At 36.2% G+C, this 20,071-nt stretch overlaps 2 protein-coding genes across 8 annotated transcripts in view; one reads left to right on the top strand and one right to left on the bottom strand.

The window, feature by feature from the left end:
* The first annotated feature begins 785 nt into the window (after positions 1 to 785).
* LOC125677241 (vitelline membrane outer layer protein 1-like) lies at positions 786 to 7,430 on the top strand. The gene is made up of 4 exons (XM_048915249.2): positions 786 to 911; positions 3,295 to 3,449; positions 4,930 to 5,130; positions 7,141 to 7,430. Exons 1-4 carry the CDS (start codon positions 833 to 835, stop codon positions 7,384 to 7,386), a joined length of 681 nt encoding a protein of 226 aa, XP_048771206.2. The 5' UTR covers positions 786 to 832; the 3' UTR covers positions 7,387 to 7,430.
* Positions 7,431 to 11,229: 3,799 nt separating this feature from the next.
* Positions 11,230 to 20,071, bottom strand: part of LOC125673338 (diacylglycerol lipase-alpha-like) — a 71,132-nt gene continuing 62,290 nt past the window's right edge. For all 7 annotated transcript variants that reach the window (XM_048909883.2, XM_048909884.2, XM_048909881.2 and 4 more), the window contains 3 exons: positions 18,933 to 19,129; positions 17,513 to 17,654; positions 11,230 to 14,618 (listed from right to left, as the gene is read on the bottom strand). In XM_048909883.2, the coding sequence (XP_048765840.2) occupies positions 13,419 to 14,618; positions 17,513 to 17,654; positions 18,933 to 19,129 (1,539 nt within the window). In that variant the 3' untranslated portion in view covers positions 11,230 to 13,418. The remainder of the gene's footprint in view (positions 14,619 to 17,512; positions 17,655 to 18,932; positions 19,130 to 20,071) is intronic.

The following is a 20,071-nucleotide window of genomic DNA, read 5'->3' as shown; positions in this document are numbered from 1 at the left end:
GAAGATATAGTGCTCACGGCGGGTGTCACCGGTCAGCAGGGGATGCTTACTCCTCCTAGGCACCTAATCCCACCTCTTGTGTGTCCAGGGGCTAGTGTTTGCCCAACTATCTATATCTATTTTGTAGTGCTTATGGGATTTATGAGATTGATCACTGTTCGTTATCTTCAACTTTCTTTATCATGATAGAAATTCATAAATCCACACTCTAAAATGCAATGGAAGGAAATTCACATTCCTTAAATCAGATATTTGGATATATATCGTAAATGATATTACATATGCCATAGTAGTGCCTCTAGTGTCTTAGAGATCCGAATCTTCTTTAGATACTAGTAATAAAATAATACCGAAATACATTTTCAAGATTTTTAAGCACACCTAAGTACGATGTAAGATAGATTACATACATCATGTTTTTTTTATTCATTTAATTAAATATACCATTAAAACTTCGTCCAATATTTTGAAGACAATGAAAAGGAAACAAAATTATATCTGAATTAATCACTGCACAGAATTTATGAATGCTGTCAATTCATGTCGTATATGGACATCTAAAGTTAAATCTAATTAACAAGGACAATTCAATCCTATTTTTAGCAAATTAATTTTGTTTGGTTAACATCATTTTTCAATTTATTTTGCAAGTAGATTGGTTGGTTATATATAATTGCTATCATGCTTACGTGTATTGACAAAAACGTTGTCCGCTAAACACTCAGCTGGATTCTTGCAATATGTAGCCCATCTATAATTTTCTATGCTGAAAATCTCCTTGAAAAAAGACAAATTGACAGTATGAACAGATAGCAAAATATTAATCAGAGAAATGTGCAGGACATCATGTATATATACCCGTACAACCTATGGAAAAATCACAACTGAGCACGAACTTACAAATATGGAAGGTATGTTTGAAAGCAAACCAATCTTTTTGTTTTTCATGAATGATTTATTATCATAAAAAGGAATAGATATGTGATTTTGTAAGAAAGAGGAAAGTATCATTACTACACACTTCTTTAATCAATGTTCTGTAAGATGCTTGGTTACCAAGGAAGTAATATGCGTACAATGTACTTGTTAGTCAGTGTACTAATATTCAGGGTTGGGCAATAATACCAATATTCTAGCCCTTTGATATATATACTCCAAAACAATTTTATTGAAATATGTTTCCTTCATTACTGGTATATTGTCTTCAAACAAATCATTTACAGGTAAACTTCGGTATCTCGAACACCAATATGTCGAATACCACGAATGTCTCGAAGTGAGTCGACGATCCCGGCCAGTTTTACTATATTCATGATTTAAAACAAACCGGTATCTCTAACACGAAAATTTCCAATACCTGGCTTATCTCGACGTAGATTTACTGTCCCAAGTGCTAAAATCACATGCGTTATCTCGAAGTCCAAGGAGTTTCTCGCTTCATTGACTTCACACCAGAAGTACACAATCATCCTGTTATACTAATGTTACGGTCTGTTGGATGTTTCTAGTAGTTTTAGCATGGGTTTCATGAAACCATTGCCGATAACCACGCCTTATTAGCCCCAAGCTGTTGATTTGGGAGCTTTATCTAATTATGCAGATTAGGTGTTTGGAGGTGATTATGAAATGCACACTTATATGTAAAATGACACGATAATTCAACAAGCAGCTTGGGGACGAGTAATGAAATAGGAATTTGATTTTGTCGTAATACACGTTTACACATGCTATTACAAGTCAACGCAAACTCTAAACACATCAACGTGATATAGAAATCAAGAATTAAACAATAAAAGACCTTATTTTTCAGTATAAATATTTGCACCAAAATTCAAAATCTTCAGTATCTGATAAGCAATCTACATGTAACGAAGGACCCGTATCCAACCCGGGGGATAGTTGGATTATCTAACAGTGGTATAAAAAGGACTCTTAAAGTTCATGTAAAACTTATACGGTACCAATTTTGATGCACCAGATGCGCATTTCGACAAATAATGTCTTTTCATTGATGCTCAACCGAAATGTTTGAAATCCGAAATAACAATGAAGTTTTAGAGCTATTATAGCCAAAAACAGCGTGCCAATAAAAGTGGAGTCAAATTCGTCTAAGGATAAGAGCTATGCATGAGGGAGATAATCCTTAATTTGGAAATGAATTTCTAAATTTTATCACAGCAATTAAATATACATCCGTATTTTCAAGCTAGTAACGAAGTACTTAGCTACTGGGCTGTAGAGACCCTCGGGGACTAACAGTCCACCAGCAGAGGTCTCGACCATGGAAACAAAGTTCCAGGCTATAAAAGAAGTAGAAAAAAGACACAAAATTCAATGCAACGATATTTCCGTTTCCGTCTTTATCATTATTACAGTGATCGGTTTATCATTTACAAAGCGTACAAATCCGGGTATCAGAAATACTGAACTGAACGTGAAAACTGATTATCGCTATGATAAACGACCAAAATGCGTAAAATGTAAATGTTGCCGTATCAAATAAAGTATTAGATGTACAATATACATACACATGCAAACGTATTAAAAGGAATCCCTAACTTCAAACTAAAACTTTTTCGGCTTTTAAAAGGTGTGTTTATTTACCTGTCAAATAGAGGATGCAACATATTTGCTTTGACACAGTGTTGGTGTCAAATTCGATTTCTTGAACCCTCGGATATCTCAAAGTTTTTCTGCGGCCCTAACAAGTTCGTGATATCGAAGTTTACCTGTAAATGCTTTACATGTAAAAACACCTCACTAAGGGCTATTCAATCAAACCATCACCATTGATAGTTCAAAACTTAACTTTGCTTTCATTGATTTATTTTTCCCTTCATTAAAAATGAAAAGTTAAATGTTCAAAATAGTTCGATTTTCGTATTTTTAAGCAGATTACAAATGCAATAAAAGACAAAACAAATGTAGCGTTATGAACGTTTAGAGCCAACAGACGTTTGAATACTCTAATTCAATATAGGACTCAATATCAAATTGTGTAGTGTGAATTGGTGACATAATATACAATAAGATTCAATATTTTAAAAAGCACGTAGACTTAAAAACAAAGATAGGTAGCGGTTTGAGGATATGGTCATGACTTGATAGGTACTATATTTTGTGGCGGAAGGATTATTTAATCAAAACGTTCTTACTCTGCATTATTTTACATTTTCTGTTAATAATATAAGGATCCATTTCAGATATTCATTTACTATGTTTTGCGTATAGTTAACCAGCACTTGGGAAATCTGTCAAAACAAAATTACTACATGTATATTCTATTTTATTTAGGTTTAGGAAGCCTGATGTTTGTTATTTTGTCCCTCGTTACTGCGGAGGGACGGGAACCAACAGCGACTCTGACGGTGAAGGGAGGGGACTGGGGTGTATGGGGAGATGTTGAATATTGCGCGGAGGGGAGCTTTGCTGATGGCTACAAAATGAGGGTAAGATTGTCACATTACAAAATGAGGAATGGATGTAGTAAATCAATAACTACATTATTTGATTCCAGAGGTACATGTTTGCCTCAAGGGCCCTCCGTGGCCGAGTAGTTAGTGCATCGCGCTCAAAATCACACGGCATCTCACCTCTGTCGGCGCGAGTTCGAATCCCGCTCACGCCGGTAAGTGAGAAAGTTTCCCAGTTTACTTTCGAAAGGTCGGTGGTCTCTTCCCAGGAACATTGTATTTGGGTTCTCTCTTCCACCAATAAAAAGTGGGCGCCACCAGATAACTGAAAATTTGTTGAGTGTGGCGGAAAACATCAATCAATCAATCATGTTTGCCTCACTCTCAATCTGTATTCTTTATTCATGAAATTGATCACTGTTCGCTATCTTCACCTTTTTTCACAAGAATAATAACGTGATTTTGCATACCTTTCTGTATATTTCCAGTCCTCCCGTTACATCATCGTTACAAACGCGGGCAAAATACGCTCTCGGTCTTTTATACTTTGTTCAATGCTCATAAAATCAATGACGGGTCATAAATATAATTTAACCACTGCGAGCAAAGCACAATCGGAATATGTCGTTTCATCGAACTTTGGATCTCCAATTGTAAAGTTGTGAAGTTCTTGATGATATTTTTGAGGATGAATGCAAGGTGAAGATAACGAACAGCGATCAATCTCATAACTCCTACAAGCAATACAAAATAGATAGTTGGGCAAACACAGACCCCTGGACGCACCAGGGGTGGGATCAGGTGCCTAGGATGAGTAAGCATCCCCTGTTGACCGGTCATACCCGCCGTGAGCCCCATATCCTGATCAGGTAAACGGAGTTATCCGCAGTCAAAATCAGTGTGCCAAGAACGGCTTAACAATCGGTATGAAACACGTCAGACAGCATTTGACCCAATGCGAGGTCGTATTGACTATATGAATTACATTAGGTGAAGGTAACCGTGCAATTGTCTTCTCATTCGACGGTATTGAAAGATTTCCTGATCAGTTTCTCCGATACCTTTGATCAATATACCTCAAATTATGATCACTGCATACAAGTCGTGTCGTGTGTTAAATCTGCAGGTATGGTTTCAGATTTTTTCAGAACTTTTGTAGGACCTTTACAATTTTGACAACGTATACTGATGAATTTGATCACTTTCTGTGATCAAATATGCACAGGTTGTATAGAGCGGAGTGGGTTCAGGATCATGATTTTGCGAATCTATAATTTTCAATGCGAGGTGATAACTTTACAAATGTATTGAACTTCGTTTTTAAATTACTTGTAGAGGTTTCGATAAAAATGCTAAATCCAAAAAAAAAAAAAAAAAAAAAAAAAAAAGGAAGGAGTTTAAAAATTACTTTTACATTGAATCCAGATTTGCTAAGCATCAAGCTTTAATGTGAAAAAAAAATCATATAAAAGTTCGCCAGTGGGATAGTCTTATGCATCCTGAAGACTTCTTTCAGATCGAGCCACCGCAGAAATGGGGAGATGATACGTCGCTAAACAGAGTGTCCATCACTTGCAGAGACGGAGATACATTAGAAGAGACTGGTGACGTCACCCCGCACCCCAACATTAAAGTATTTGGTTACTGGGGTTCCAAGACTTCCTGTCACGAAGGTGACTTCCTGACATCATTTGCCCTTCAGGTTGAACGTCCACAGGTAATGATTTAAAAACAATCGCAACACCATTTTTCTCTTATCCTAATTTCACAATATCATATGACCAATAGTTCTCATATTTGTTGTTATTTTTAATAACATATCAATTAATATAAAAACAAAAAACAACTATCATTAAATGTATTGAGTTTCATTGTCATTCATTTTCAACGATTAGAAGACGTGATAGTTTGGAGAAAATTTGCAGTACAAAACCATCCCTCTATCAATTGATTCAAATGTCTAAACGTATCATGAATGAAATAAAGTTTAAAAGGGTTAATATATCATAAATTTCCGACTAAACAGGGTTTTTCTCAGTATCTAGTGAAACTTCCGTCCACAAGAATAATGAAATAAAAGCGTCTTCTTAAGCCTTTGATCAATTGCTGAAGCTGTTGTAGTAGAGCTTGCCACTCCTGATGCAGCGCCTTCTTCACTTTGTCTAATGTGTGAAATGGAAGTGTCCTTCGGCGACCCATAATGTTGCATATGTGCTCAGTAGGGTTCAAATCTAGACTTCCAGCAGGTCATGGTAGTGGCATGGTAGTGTCACAATCGACTCTCAACGCGAACAATCCCGCAAAGCACGAACACGATGTGTTCTGGCATTGTCATCCATTAGCACTGGCATTGATTGAAGAGGGTGATTGTCAACATGAGGCAGAACGGTTACAGCAAGACTTTTATATTAAGGTTGCCCCCTAACTGTGAAAAGATCCAACTTATAGTCGTAAGAAAGAAAGCCTCACACAATAACTGATCCATCACTAAATGGAATCGTCTACACAATATTTCATTCCCCATTCGCAGTTCTAAGTTGCCGTCATGCCTGCATTTGTTTATCTGTGATGTGTAGCAAAAAGCGACTCTTCTCAAGAGGCTAGGCCCCAACGTTGACAACCTTGACACAACTTTAGCCTTGTGTTTGGCTGTACACATAAACACTTTATGGATCTTCTTGGACAATAGCCTCAATGAATTCAGTCGATACCGCACCGCATGGCAATCATTCCCTTTTCAAATACTTAGCTATTGATAAAAATATTTCGTCTAACCCTCCTTCTGAGTGCATTGTCCTATCAAGCAGATGTTTTACATGATCTTCCAGAACTTGCATATCTTTAACGTCATCTGGTACTTTCTGACAATTCTACAGATAGTTTTAAAGTCAGGATTTCGCAAATTCTATTGTTGTTATAACAATCTAGTTTGCTAATAAAACTATGATTTGGTCAAATGTTGTCTGACTTGTTTCATACCAATTGTTAGGCCGTTCTTGACACACTGATTCTGACTACTGATAACCTCGTTTACCTGATCAAGGTATAGGGCTCACAGCCGGTGTGACCGGTCGACAGGGGATGCTTACTCCTCCTAGACAAGTGATCCGACCTTTGATATATCCCTGGGTCCGTATTTGCCCAATTCTCTAGTTTATATTGTTTATAGGACTTATGAGATTGATCACTGTTCGTTATCTTCGCCTTTCATAGTTGAATGATGACGACCCATTTGATGACTAATTTGTCTCAATTACATATATGCTTCCCTCATTTCTATAAGCTGTCATAGAATTGCATTTGAGACTTGCAGAAGACCCAAAATTTCGATGTGCAAGAAAAGTAAACTGTACAGGTTCGATAAAGAACTAAAATATTGTATGTAAAACTTCCAATCTGTTGCAAGTGAGTGTAATAGTTGCACGGACGATTCTCTGCCAACAGAGTGGACTAAACAATTGAGTACAGAATTGTGTTACGAAACTCGAAATTATTTCAAGTAACTTTAGTGTTGCAAAAGAATTGAATACATATATATTATAAACATACTTGCGTTACTGAACTCGAAGTTACTGTTCTTCTATTTCAAAGTAACTTTGGTGTTGCAAAACTTTTTTTCCATACATACGTACATGTGTACATAGAGATTTTTAACAATGTGATTTCAAGAACACATTGCTACGATAAATGACAAATGATGCAATGGATTTCAATTCTATGTTTACAGGGAGCAGGGGATGACACTGCGGCAAACTTCGTCAAGTTCACATGTAGGAATATTACGACTGGAGAACCCTACGTGTTAGAACAGCAACCAGGGGCAGGTTACTGGGGAACGTTCGGGAAATGGAGCGACTCTTGTCCGCGTGGCTCTGCCATCTGCGGAATACAACAGAAAATCGAATCTTTCCAATCCATATGGAGAGACGATACGGAGTTAAACAACCTTCGATTTTATTGCTGTCAAAAATAAATAAATTCAAGATAATCATGCATTAAAGAAAGTCCTTCCCTTTTTTTGATATAGTATTTTTTATCGAAACTTCTACAATGAAATGTTTTCGTTGCTTCCTGTTGATTTTAACTTTCTGACAATGTTTTGTATCACACCTTTAAACAATTGTTTGTTTGTGCACATAGTGCATATTTCATGAACAACAACGATTATTGGCCAACACCTGTTGCTATTTTCAACTCATTGGTTTTTAAAAAAAAAAAAATTCTACAATTTTGGTTTTCTATGAACATTACTTATGACACTGAATATAGGAATAGCAATGAATATAGAAAATAGTTTAGTACCAAACCATTAATCATTTTTATGCTGAAGTTTCTAGTACTAAGAGATGGGTGTTCGTTTGCAGCCTCTTTACATTACTTGACGATGTTTAGCGCTTGTTAGATAAAACATAATTCTTACGGAGAAAGCTATTAACAGAACGTAATAGTGAGCGAAGCTCCCGTCGCGAAGAGCTCGCTCCAATAATTTCACAATTGAGTCACGTGGTTTGCTCTTCGTTAGCTAAAAATGATGGGGGCTACCCATAATGCTTCCGGAAAAATAATCGTACTTAAACTCCAACTGCCCTTTCAATAGACGAAATTCCTTAAAATCACGCTTCAGTTTTAGTCACATTTAGCATCCCAGTCAATGGGTCGGATGAATATGACTAACCGTGCCTATACTGGATTCCTAAACTGCACAAACACCCTTACAAACAAAGATACATTACTGGATCCTGTAAATATTCTACCAAGTCTCTATCTTTGCTCCTCACAAAAATATTAACAACTGTGAGGTAGAAATTTCAAACGTACTGTGCGACTACATATGCCAAAAGTGGTGTAAATCAAATGTGGATTCTTAAAAATTCTAAAGAACTTTTAGTAAACTTGAAATCGCAAAACTTTTCTCAAATCAACAACATCAAAACGTATGACCTTTAAACACTTTTCACGACCATTTTTGACTTCATAACATTTGCTTCTTTAACAAAAATGGCAAACGCAAATATTCCTATCTAGTGATCAGCCATCCTTAAAAAATACTTTGTTAAACACCACTCTGATTCCATGCACAAGTACTCTGAAGTTGAAATAAAAAATATTCCAGAGTTCCTCATTGACAATATCTTCGTGGTCTTTGGTGATCAGGTCATCCAACAGTCTGTTAGAATTCCCGTGGGCACGAGTTGTGCTCCTTTGTTAGCTGACCTGTTTTTATATTCCTATGAAACAGAATTTATTCAAAAACTTCTACGAAAGAAGAAAAAATCTTTTGCTTAGGTCTTCAATTCGACATTTAGATAAATCACAATCATCTTGTTTGTCAGTAGCCTGCCTCGATTTAGAAACTGATCACACGCAGAACAAGCTCTTGTGTATCGAATCAGTTGAGAGATAAAAACACCATATTCAGGCGATAATGGAATATTGCTACATAAACATGGGAAGTTGACGATGGAGTAGTTGAAATCATCCCGTTTGTCATAAAGTTGAGTTGTTAGTTTGCCGTTAATATCTATTTTCAATAAAATATCTAAGTATGAAGCAGAAGTGGACGACTCTGGTGTATGAAATGTTTCCTTACTTTATTCATTTATGTTTTACGTATAAGCTGAATTTGTTCATCTTGTTGGACAGCTATTGCGTCAGCATTATTTCATCTGTAAAATTTAAACATATTAGACATGTATTAGTTTTTGTGCACTCTGACAATGGCCATGACAGGATTGAATGACAGGTATCTTCGTTCTTTCTTCAGCCCATGGGTTCGTCATGAAAGGAGAAGATAACGAACAGTGATCAATCTCATAAAATGGTATTTACTAATGTACATTAATATCCTGCATGTAATATGAACACTTTATAGTTTTCAGAACTGTGAAAATGTTTCCCCTTTTGAATATCTGTTATAAATCTCGAGATAATTTTACTAATATTCGAATTATTTCGCATCATTATGAGATTGATCACTGTTCGTTATCTTCGCCTTGCATGCAATGCCACCAATTCCTCTTTAGTAACACATACACTTAACACATTAATATATGTTTTTAAATAGAACCTGGCAAACACAGAATTTATTTGTGTTCACCTCCTATTAATAATTGTCTCTATTGCACGCTCAGCCTTTGAAAACTAGGCGAATCTCTCCTGTAAACATATAAATGGGGGATTGGTCTAAAACGAAAATAGTATCACAGTTTAACATAGAGCAACACATATGCAAATGATAAAAAAACCTATTTCCTTAACTTATGACACCTATAAACAATTGTATGACGTAATGTTAGAACTATTAACAGTTCAGAAAATGCCCGAAAGATACATAAACCCTTGCACTTAGTTGATATTATATTTTCTACATAAGAACACTCTGAATGTGACATGATGAAGAATAGCTAAAGTCACAAAAATACACTTAATGTGCGTGATGGAAATACAAATATATTGACATCACGATTACAATCTCAAATGAAAATGTTTCTCCACCGATAAATTTATCCCTATCCATTCTAAAAAAAATTCTTAAATGGTACCATATGTAGAATTATATGCTTTGGAATCTTTTTGTGATCGCATTTACCAGCATATTTGGTACTTCACGTTAGCACTGAGCGTGCGCGACAATGTGCTTATTGGCATCAAAGGAATTATGGGCGCTTCATGTTAGTGGAGATTTGTGTTACTAAATTAAATCGTTTTCAGAAAAGTCATAAGCATATACATGGGATTTTCACCTCTACCAACATAGGGCAAATTTATAGCAGTTGTTATTAAAATAAAATATTCTTCTATCTATTCCCTTTCCTTTCCTTGTTACTGCTGCCAAAAGAAATCAAAGCCATGTGTAAATGCAATAGGTCACACGATTTTCGTTAGTAAACACTTTTAGTACTTCGATATTTAATCCCGATAGGGTCTATCAAATATAATAGACGTTATAAAATTGATCACTTCTCGTTATCTTCACCTTTCAAGAATTTGTCCAATTTCACACAATAAAATTGATCACTTTTCGTTATCTTCACCTTTCAAGAATTTGTCAGATTAATAAAGGTTGAAAAAAAAACAACCTTTAAATGTCAGTGGAAATATAAATCAACTTCAGCCTAGTTTGTTTCCGTGAAACGTTCAAATATTCAACAAAGAAATTTCTGATCAGCATTAGTAGACGCGCACATCCATGTGTCCCTACTTCCTAATAATGCTTTACGAGAGGTCAATTTCGCGCACTGCAGAAGGCCTTGAAGACCACGGATTTCTCCCAACTGTAGAGCACCTTCATTTCGTCAATGTAGTGTTGGTCAACAATCTTATACTTTTACGTGTACTTTAATGCGGTTTACTTTCGATAAAAAGTTTCACGATGCAAGTACTTACCAATAGGTAAAGAGTATAATTTTTTTGTTTGATGTCGCATCGAAAATGAAAAACTTGTCCGCTTGCAAAGGAGGAAAACACTTAGTACTTAAAAATAAAATCAAAAGGGACACACATCCATATATGTTCAAATATTTTGAGCATATGTCAAGATGGTAGAATACCAGTAATTCTGTCAAACTTTAAGAACATCTATACTAGGCAATGGACTTCCAAAACAAGAAGCTTTGAGGGAAAGATTGAATTATTCAAAATTTGAAAGATTTAATTCAAATTAACACAGTTGTTTTCAAATATTATACTTGTTTGTTCTACGAATTTGAGGGATCTGAAAGAGAAATACACGCGGACGTTTTAAAAACAAAAAGACAAATTACTCCAGCCTTCCTAAGTGAATTCACGTCAAGCCCTCAGTGACCCGTAAAAGAACAAATACCATTTTTAATGAAAGCGGTTGAGAGGTAATACAAAAACCGAAATTAAACGAATAATCTTCAATAACAAATATGAATTTTTTTCACTATACATAAAATGAAAGAGAATAAAACCAAACTTTGCAGGAAAAAAATGATAAAACATCTGATTGCACCATAAAAATATAATGTAAATTGCACCGCAAAACACGGGATATATGTAAAAATAAGTACACAGACACGTGACAAATTGGAAATATTGCTATCAAAATAAATGTTTGGGAGAGCATATATAAAAGGAAGTAAGTACTTATACTGACATGGAAAATTTCAGTTACAATTGATTACAACTGATATGAAAATATCAATATGTAATAATTATAACAACCTGCAACAGCAAAAAGAAAAACAACAAACAAAACAAGAGGCCCATGGGCCACATCGCTCACCTGAGTCACCTTGGCTCATATTTAAAGATGTTCCTATATATTCGCATGTAAAACTTTGATCCCTATTGTGGCCCCATCCTATCCTTGGGGGCCATGATTTGAACAAACTTCAATCTGCATTATGTTAGGAAGCTTTCATGTATATTTCCACTTTCTTGGCCCAGTAGTTTTAGAGAAAAAGATTTTTCCTATATATTTGTATGCAAAACTTTGATCCTCCTTGTAGTCCCATCCTACCCCCGGGGGCCATGATTTTAACAAACTTAAATCTGCAACATGTAAGGAAGATTTCACGTAAATATCAGCTTTTCTGTCTCAGTGGTTCTTAGAAGATTTTTAAAGATTTTCCTATATAATTGTATGTAAAACTTTGATCCCCTATTGTGGCCCCATTCAAAACCCGGGGACCATGATTTTAACAAACTTGAATCTGCACTATGTCAGGAAGCTTTCGGGTAAATTTTAGCTTTTCTAGCCAGTGGTTCTTGAGAAGAATTTTAAATTACCCTACCCTATTTTTTTCATTTTAGTGATTATCTCTCTTTTGAAAGGGACATGACCCTTTATTTGAACAAACTTGAAAGCCCTTCACCAAAGGATGCTTTAGGCCAAGTTTGGTTGAAATTGGCCCAGTGGTTCTGGAGAAGAAGTCGAAAATGTAAAACGTTTACAGACAGACGAACAGAGGGACGGACAGACGACGAACAACAGGCGATCAGAAATGCTCACTTGAGCTTTCAGCTCACGTGAGCTAAAAACGTACAAAATCGGGTCATATATCATATAAATTCAGTTTTCAATGCAGGACAATTGATATAGCACATATGATAATTGTTCTCTTATAAATCATAAACCAATAAAACTTATGTTTTCAAAAAGTACAATTCTTTAGAAATGCTGCTGCTAAAATGAAAAGTGATTTTTAAGTAAGGTTCATAAAGTAATTCTGTAAATTCAACCGTATTGGTAGATGTTAAATCCATGTAATATAACATTTGCAGAAAAATCTGCTTATCCTCAGACCTGCTGACTGCTAAGGTTGTAACATATCCACTCATTCCAAAATAAATATAACAACTCTTCAATAAATAAAATGTTAAGAACAGCTGACAAGACGGGGGTCGATGAAAATGGAAAAATGCATATCTAAACACTAGATTTTTCTTAATTTTGAAATAAAAAATTAATTTATTCAGGGATAAAGCATCTTAATATTTATCAAATATTCTAATAAGAGTCCTTAAAAATGTAGATTTAAAGACGTGCGTTCTGTCCACATTTAAGATATACATTTTGACGATAGAGATAAAATCTTGGATATGTGTAAATGTATAATAGTTGTTCTAAAGACACCGATTGTAAAACAATAATCGCAATATAAAGTTACATTTTCAAAACAATGTCAAATCATAAATGAATTCATCACTGACCTGATTCAGATTTAAAATGAAATATTGTATAATCTTAAATACGAATTGTTTACGACACAAAATCTTACCATCCTATATAAATTACTGCAAACGTACTTAAGTATTACTGTGTTTTTTAAGCCTTGATATGCTTATTTATGTACATCTTTCATATTGGCCTATGCATACACTTACCTACAAAATGTATATAAAATTCTAATTTGCCTTCATTCACTGCAGCGCTAATATGCACAGGACAGAAAATGCGCTAAATTTTGATTGTGCTAAAATAAGCACGTTTACAGTACAGGACTAGCCATGCACTGAAGATGGTCCAGCTGGTCAATGTCAAACGTCACTCTCCTCTAGAGGAAGATCGAACACGTCATCTGACTGCACCGAGGATAAAGGTTTTTCCGAGTCCGTGGATGGGGACGTTAAAGCACTCAAACCTTCCGCGGAATTGACACGCATGAGATGACTCTCCTCGTTTTCTCCTGTGGAACCCAAGGACTCCCGAATAGGCAGCATATTAGCAGAATGATAAACTTTTGCAGCGTCTTGCAAGTGTGCAATGTCACCCTGCTCTTGGGAACGTTTCATAATGTACATTTCTGACAGAGTTTGTAAATGAGACTCTGATTGTGAAGTTTTCAAAGTTTCATCAGAATGACCATGGATTTCCTGATATTGACATGTAGATTTTATGCGGTGAATGGGAGACTCTACAAAGTTAAAGTCATTATTGGAAATCAGTGGAGCAGTTTCAGAATCGACCTCGTCGTTGGATTGTGTTGTGTCGTCTACTGGAGGGTGGTATGCGCCTGAACCATGTGGATAACCAATCCCTGCAGCGCTGTAGTAATAATTTGGATCTTCGTATTCTGCCTGCAGTGTCTCTTCAGGAGAATGGCGTTCTGAACAACTCACAATAGGCAGCGTTGAGTTCTCTTTCTCGTCTTTGGGGGGATCTGGAACACTACCTGAATGTCCAAGATCCTTTGATATTGGGGTATTAGACTCTACGACCGCACATGTCTGAACAACATTCCCGTTACAATGTTTTACAGGAGATCCAGAAAATACTCTACTTTCGTCAACTAAATCACTTTTCCTTAACTCAGGAGATTGCTGAATTGTTTCTAACGTTGGCGGGCTTTGGAGAGACATTCGGAAGTTTTCTTTTCCTTTATCTAGATCACTTGACTGACTCAACGAGTTCAGAACACTAGACCTCTCTGACAACGTATCTGGACTCGCCAGAGGAGCCTCCACAGGATCTCTACTGTTCAGATCCAGTATCAACTTGGGCTTCTTAGAGCTAGTGACGACGAGTTGTCCGTCCGGACCCACTGATATTGTGTTTTCCTCGTCAGCTTTCTCGTATAAAAACCTAGGTAGAGTTTCCATTTCAATATTCACATTTTTCTCCGCCGTAGTTTCCGTTTTCAGTGTGTCTCCTGATGGTGATCGCTCGTCTAAAAACGCCCACCTCTCCTCTTCCGATAAAATCCTCTCGGGTTTTGGAGGAGCAACATTTATTAGTACCTACAAAATATAATTCCATTATCATTAATTTTCTATTCCCATTGTTTGTGGATTGAACAGAAATTATCTTAGTATCTACATAAAAATAATCCTAGGATAAGAACAAGATGTGTTACTAAGATGTGTTTGTGAAAGAAAATATTCCCGCTGGCAGCAAAGAAACAATGCACAAAATCAAAATCTTTGGTACCAAAAAAGAAAGGTCATATCATACGGAATTTGCAAATGAAATACGAGAACCCTATCACTCACCATTTAAAAGTTATAAGCAATACTTTTCGGAATTTGGGTCAACCTCAAAAGTCACAAGATTAAATATCATGGTATCAAATGAAAGGCCTTGTCAACTCTGTTGGTATATACTTCTGACATCTTTAAAAAAGTAGCAACATACGCATTTTCTTTGGTTTTTGATTAGATTAAGTAGTTCAGGAGATTGTCAGGATTAACTTCATCAAAAGTACGTCATAGTTGAGGGTCACAGTGTAAAACACTTTGGTACCAAAATGGTTTTGTAACAAGGAATGGATATGAAAGTCGAAGATAACGAACAGTGATCAATCTCATAACTGCTATAAGCAATACAAAATAGATAGTTGGGCAAACACGGACCCCTGGACACACCTGAGGTGGGATCAGGTGCCTTGGAGGAGTAAGCATCCCCTGTCGACCGGTCACACCCGCCGTGAGCCCTATATCCTGATCAGGTAAACGGAGTTATCCGTCGTCGCACATGTGACGTATGAGAGCCCTATTACTCCCCATTCAAAAGTTATGAACAAGGTTGACAGCCAGGGCCAAAATTAACACCCCCTTCTATCTGGGAGAGGTTGGGGGGGGGGCATGAAAAACTGTTGCGCATATAAGCAAACAAACACCAATGTACGTGCATTTACAATGCGTCAAAGTACGGAAAGTGGTGATAATTCACGTTTCATATCTTCTCATACTATGTTTCCGTCTAATTGATATTCGCACTGAAAAACAAGTGCATTCTTAGTTAATAAACACTAAAAATTAGAAATTAAATTAATTTTTTAAAATTATTTTATGAGGCGGTCGCTAATTTCAAAGCACAGGTGCATGTCTTTTTTGGGAGTTGAACTTAGTTCAACTTATTAAGTAATCGGGCACAGCATGCATTTGTGTGAACCGTGTCAAACCTTCACCTTTCTTTGATTCGTAACAGACCTACTAGGAAATAGTCACTGAAACAAATAATTCTACATTCAAAACTCAGCTCCAATACAAAAACAATTATGTCCTTTAATGTAGGCAGCATAATTTGAACATGGTAAAACAGAGATATTGATTTTTTGAATTTATTGTCAATTTATAAACAAGAAATTCTCGTGGGCATAATGAAACGGCCATCATTATTCTAACTTGCACGTCAGGCACTGTGTGGACGAGTCCATCGCTGTTTAGAAGGGTAGAAGACTAAGACACACTACATAGCATGCCTGAGTCTCTACATAATAGTAAATAGTCAATACAATCAGACTGAGTAAACAAATCAATTTATAAAATGTACCAGTGTTAAATGCGTAAATTTCGTGAAAATACACCAATAATAGATAACAATAATGATTTTTCCTAGAATGTTTGAAAAAATTTCACTCCCATACTGTTTGTTCTTGGATTATGATGAACATCAATAGCGGCAACTGTTGCTCTTTTGTCCACGCATTATATGATCTACGGTTATAATTAACGTACCTAATGACCTTCTGCTATGATTAACGATAGTTAATAATTAACAAAATGAAGATTTATATTTTCAGGTGTAGTTAGAAGATTTGGTTTTTGAAATTGACCGGTCACGATAGCTCAGTGGTAAAGTGTTCCCTTCGTGACAGGGAGGTGGTGAGTTCGAACCCCGCTCGTACCATGGCCGCGTCGATCATAACACGTTAACATACGAAATGTGTGTTCCCTCACCAATTGCAAACGCTGGAGATTGAGAAGAGAGAATCATGGGTCTTTTGGATATGACCACGAAAACGGAAGTCCCGTGTCGCGGCAGGCGTTGCCTGTCACTGTTACGGGCCGGAAAGCTAAGCATTTGTCTAAATTTCTAGTACTTCACTTGCAGCTGGAGGATTAGAAAACTCTCGACGGGACGTAAATAAACAATCAACATGAAATTAAAAAAACAACAACTTGAATTTCCTGTAAATTGAAGTCTCGGGGACTTGGTAATATTATAGTTTATCATAAACATAAGCAAATATAAACTCTAGTGTAAAGCTTCATTAATGAGATATGACCACGAAAGAGACAAATATTGGACAATTTATCTTTTAAATCACTATATATCATCACTATTCAATTGGAATTAATTGGAGCTAAGGGTTTAGGAATGAGGTTTTCAACTTCAAACAAGAAATTATGTACACGCTGATTCTAAAGGAGAAACCCCGGTAACATTAACTTGTTTGTCAGTGGTCTGCCTCGATTAAAAAACTGATCATACGAAGAACAAGCTCTTGTGTATCGAATCAGTTGAAAGACATAAATACCATATGCAAGTGATAATGGAATATTGCTACATAAATATGGGAAGTTGACGATGGAGAAGCTGAAATCATCCCGTTTGCCATAAGTTTGTATGCCGTTAATATTTATTTTGAATAAAATATTTGAGTATGAAGCAGAAGTGGACAAATCTGTGGTGTCTTTTATCTCGAGTTTACAGGGATATATCGAATCGATATATAAATGAAAATGATTATTGTTGATAAATAAAACGTCATCAATATATCTAAATGTCGAGTTGAAGGCCACAGCAAGAGATTTTTTTTCTTCTCACGTAGAAGCTTTTGAATAAACAATGCTTCATAAGAATATGGAAACATTGAATAAGTAGTCAGCTAAAGAAAATTCAAACATACATTTTCTAAGGCTTCTAAGACATAGTCAGGCATATGGTCATTAATCATGGAAGGAGACACCAAGACCTCATCGAACGAATCGTTGCTTGCCCATATAGCTTGATACACGGGTTGATGAGTCTGACAGCAGCGGAAAGATTTCCTAAAACCATAAACAAAATTCATCATCACATGTACACAATATTGCTACAGTATGCATCTATCCAAAACCATTGTTTGATGTGAAAGTATTATTTTACATGAAAAACTGTATCTCATCCTTAATGTATGAAATCTGAAGAAAGTGTGCAAGTTCTGAAATTTTCTGAAAATTTAATTAGGAAATTTAATTTTAATGCTGATGGCCTCAGAGATGAATAAAAAAGAAAGTACAATGATTCTTGATATTCGGTGTACTGTACATATAAGAATTTTTGTGAAACAAGCAACAGAGCTATGGGATGTAAAACGTCCCCGCTTAATCCAATTTTTTGAAAATATTACGTTAATCCCAATTACATTTGTTTTAGGTCGGTGTTAATTTCAAAAATACATAAATTTCCGTTCTTTTTGGCAAAAATGTGCAAATGTTTTAAAGAAATTGCAAATATTTTAGTAGTTTTTTTAATTTGCCCTAAACACGCACCAGCCCGAATTAAAAACATACAAACAATGGTATCGTTTACTTTTGTACCGAACAGTTTCTTGTCCAAGGTCAAAAAATTAATCAGCAGGGTCTAAGGGCACGGGACTGTGACACCTGGCACGAATTAACATCGAAAATGAAAACACAACCACTCAACAACTAGGTATAAATAACATCTAATGACCATCTCTGAAACACTTATCAATTACTGTCAAGTATACATATACACTTATTTTGCTTCGGTATTTTGTTTATTCATTTATTCATAATGGCCAAGAAACAGATTTACAAAAATAGATATTCAGTAATTCATATTTTCAGAAAATTGTTTTTTTTTTTATTATTATTATTATGGTTGCATAATTGCAATTTATATAGAGGTAGTGGAAATTAACGAAATATCCTGATATATTCTGCAAAATCATCTACGGTCAAAGGGTTCCACATATCACCTAGGAGATTTATTACCAAACTCTTTTCATCCGATAGAGCGTCTTTGCGCGATGAGGGATATATTTTGTCGAATGACAAACGGGTGAGAAATATATGCATGCAAACGACAACAAACGGACTACAAATTTTCTTATCCGTTAAACGTCTGTTAGCGTTATTCGGTGTGGTGTTTCTGGGGCTAAAGGGGATCGACTCTGAAACCTCCTGGTTGCAAAGTGAATACTGAGGACACCAACACCTACCGTTTACTACAGACAACATTGAAAGATGGCATTGAAACCAAACGTTTAAGACAGACGGTATTGAAACCCAGTGTTTACTACAGACGGATTTGAAACATACCGTTTTCCTGATGGATGACTTCTGACAATATGAATGATCTTTCCTGGGGGATATAAAGGTGTATGGGCAGACAGGGCTATGCCGTCATCTGAAGGATGGGCCCGGATGTCCCGCTCCATTTCAATCCGGACTTCATCTAAATTCATTTTCCTGGCTTCAGAATTTCCACAACACACGCCTCTAGCTATGATCTTCCACTGATTTAAAAATTCATATCAAATTCAGTACTTCTGCAGTAAAACAGTCATGTTCTGGATCATTATAACACATGTTCGGTTAGAATCTATCTTAAAATTCACCAACATACAACTCCATTCTAGCCCAAGATGTAGACAATCATTCACAGGAGTAAAAACCGATTTCACTCCTCATCCCCTCGTCCTCTCCCATTATTTCCATGGATTTTCATTTTTTTAAATGGCTTTTGTCCAACTGAAATTCAGGGGATATTTTTATACGCTGGACGACGGTCTACATTTCGGGTCTAAATGGAGTAAACATTTTCTATTGTGTGAATGTTTGACGGGGTGTCACCTTGGATTGACATGCAACACAATTCGTTTGAAATGTATATTTGAGTCCTTAAGCGATTGATAAACTCCACATCTCCGCTGGAACCACTGCCACATTTCACAGCCATGAACGTAAAGTGTGACAAGAGCAGGTGTTCACGTCCAGTTACATGTACTTGTTAATGGAATGACCCCTCATACCTGGGAGGTATTGCTCAAGTTTAATATACATGTATACAGAGGGATCAAAGTCTCAAACTTTACAAAAACTTTGAATACAATGTCTATTTTCTTACGCCCGTGGGGATCCGGGTCAGAATAGATCCTCAGTACTCCTTCTTTGTCTTAAGAGGCGACTAAGTGGGGCTGTCCTTCAGACGAGACTGTAAAAGTCGAGGTCCCGTGTCACAGAAAGTGTGGCACGAGAAATATCCCTCCCTGCTCAAAGACCGTAAGCGCCGAGCATAAGCCTAAATTTTGCAGCCCTTCAACAGCAATGGTCTCCATATGAGTGAAATATTCTCGAGAGGGGCGTTAAACAATATTCAATCAATCTATTTTCTTACTACTGAATAGAGAATTATGGACTTCTTGCCAGATATATTTTGGTCTTTCGGTAATCTTAAA

The sequence above is a fragment of the Ostrea edulis genome, chromosome 3 (genome assembly GCF_947568905.1).
Source record: "Ostrea edulis chromosome 3, xbOstEdul1.1, whole genome shotgun sequence".
Lineage (NCBI taxonomy): Eukaryota > Metazoa > Mollusca > Bivalvia > Ostreida > Ostreidae > Ostrea > Ostrea edulis.
The sequence above is the reverse complement of the archived record's forward strand: the minus strand, read 5'-3'. Positions and strand labels throughout refer to the sequence as shown.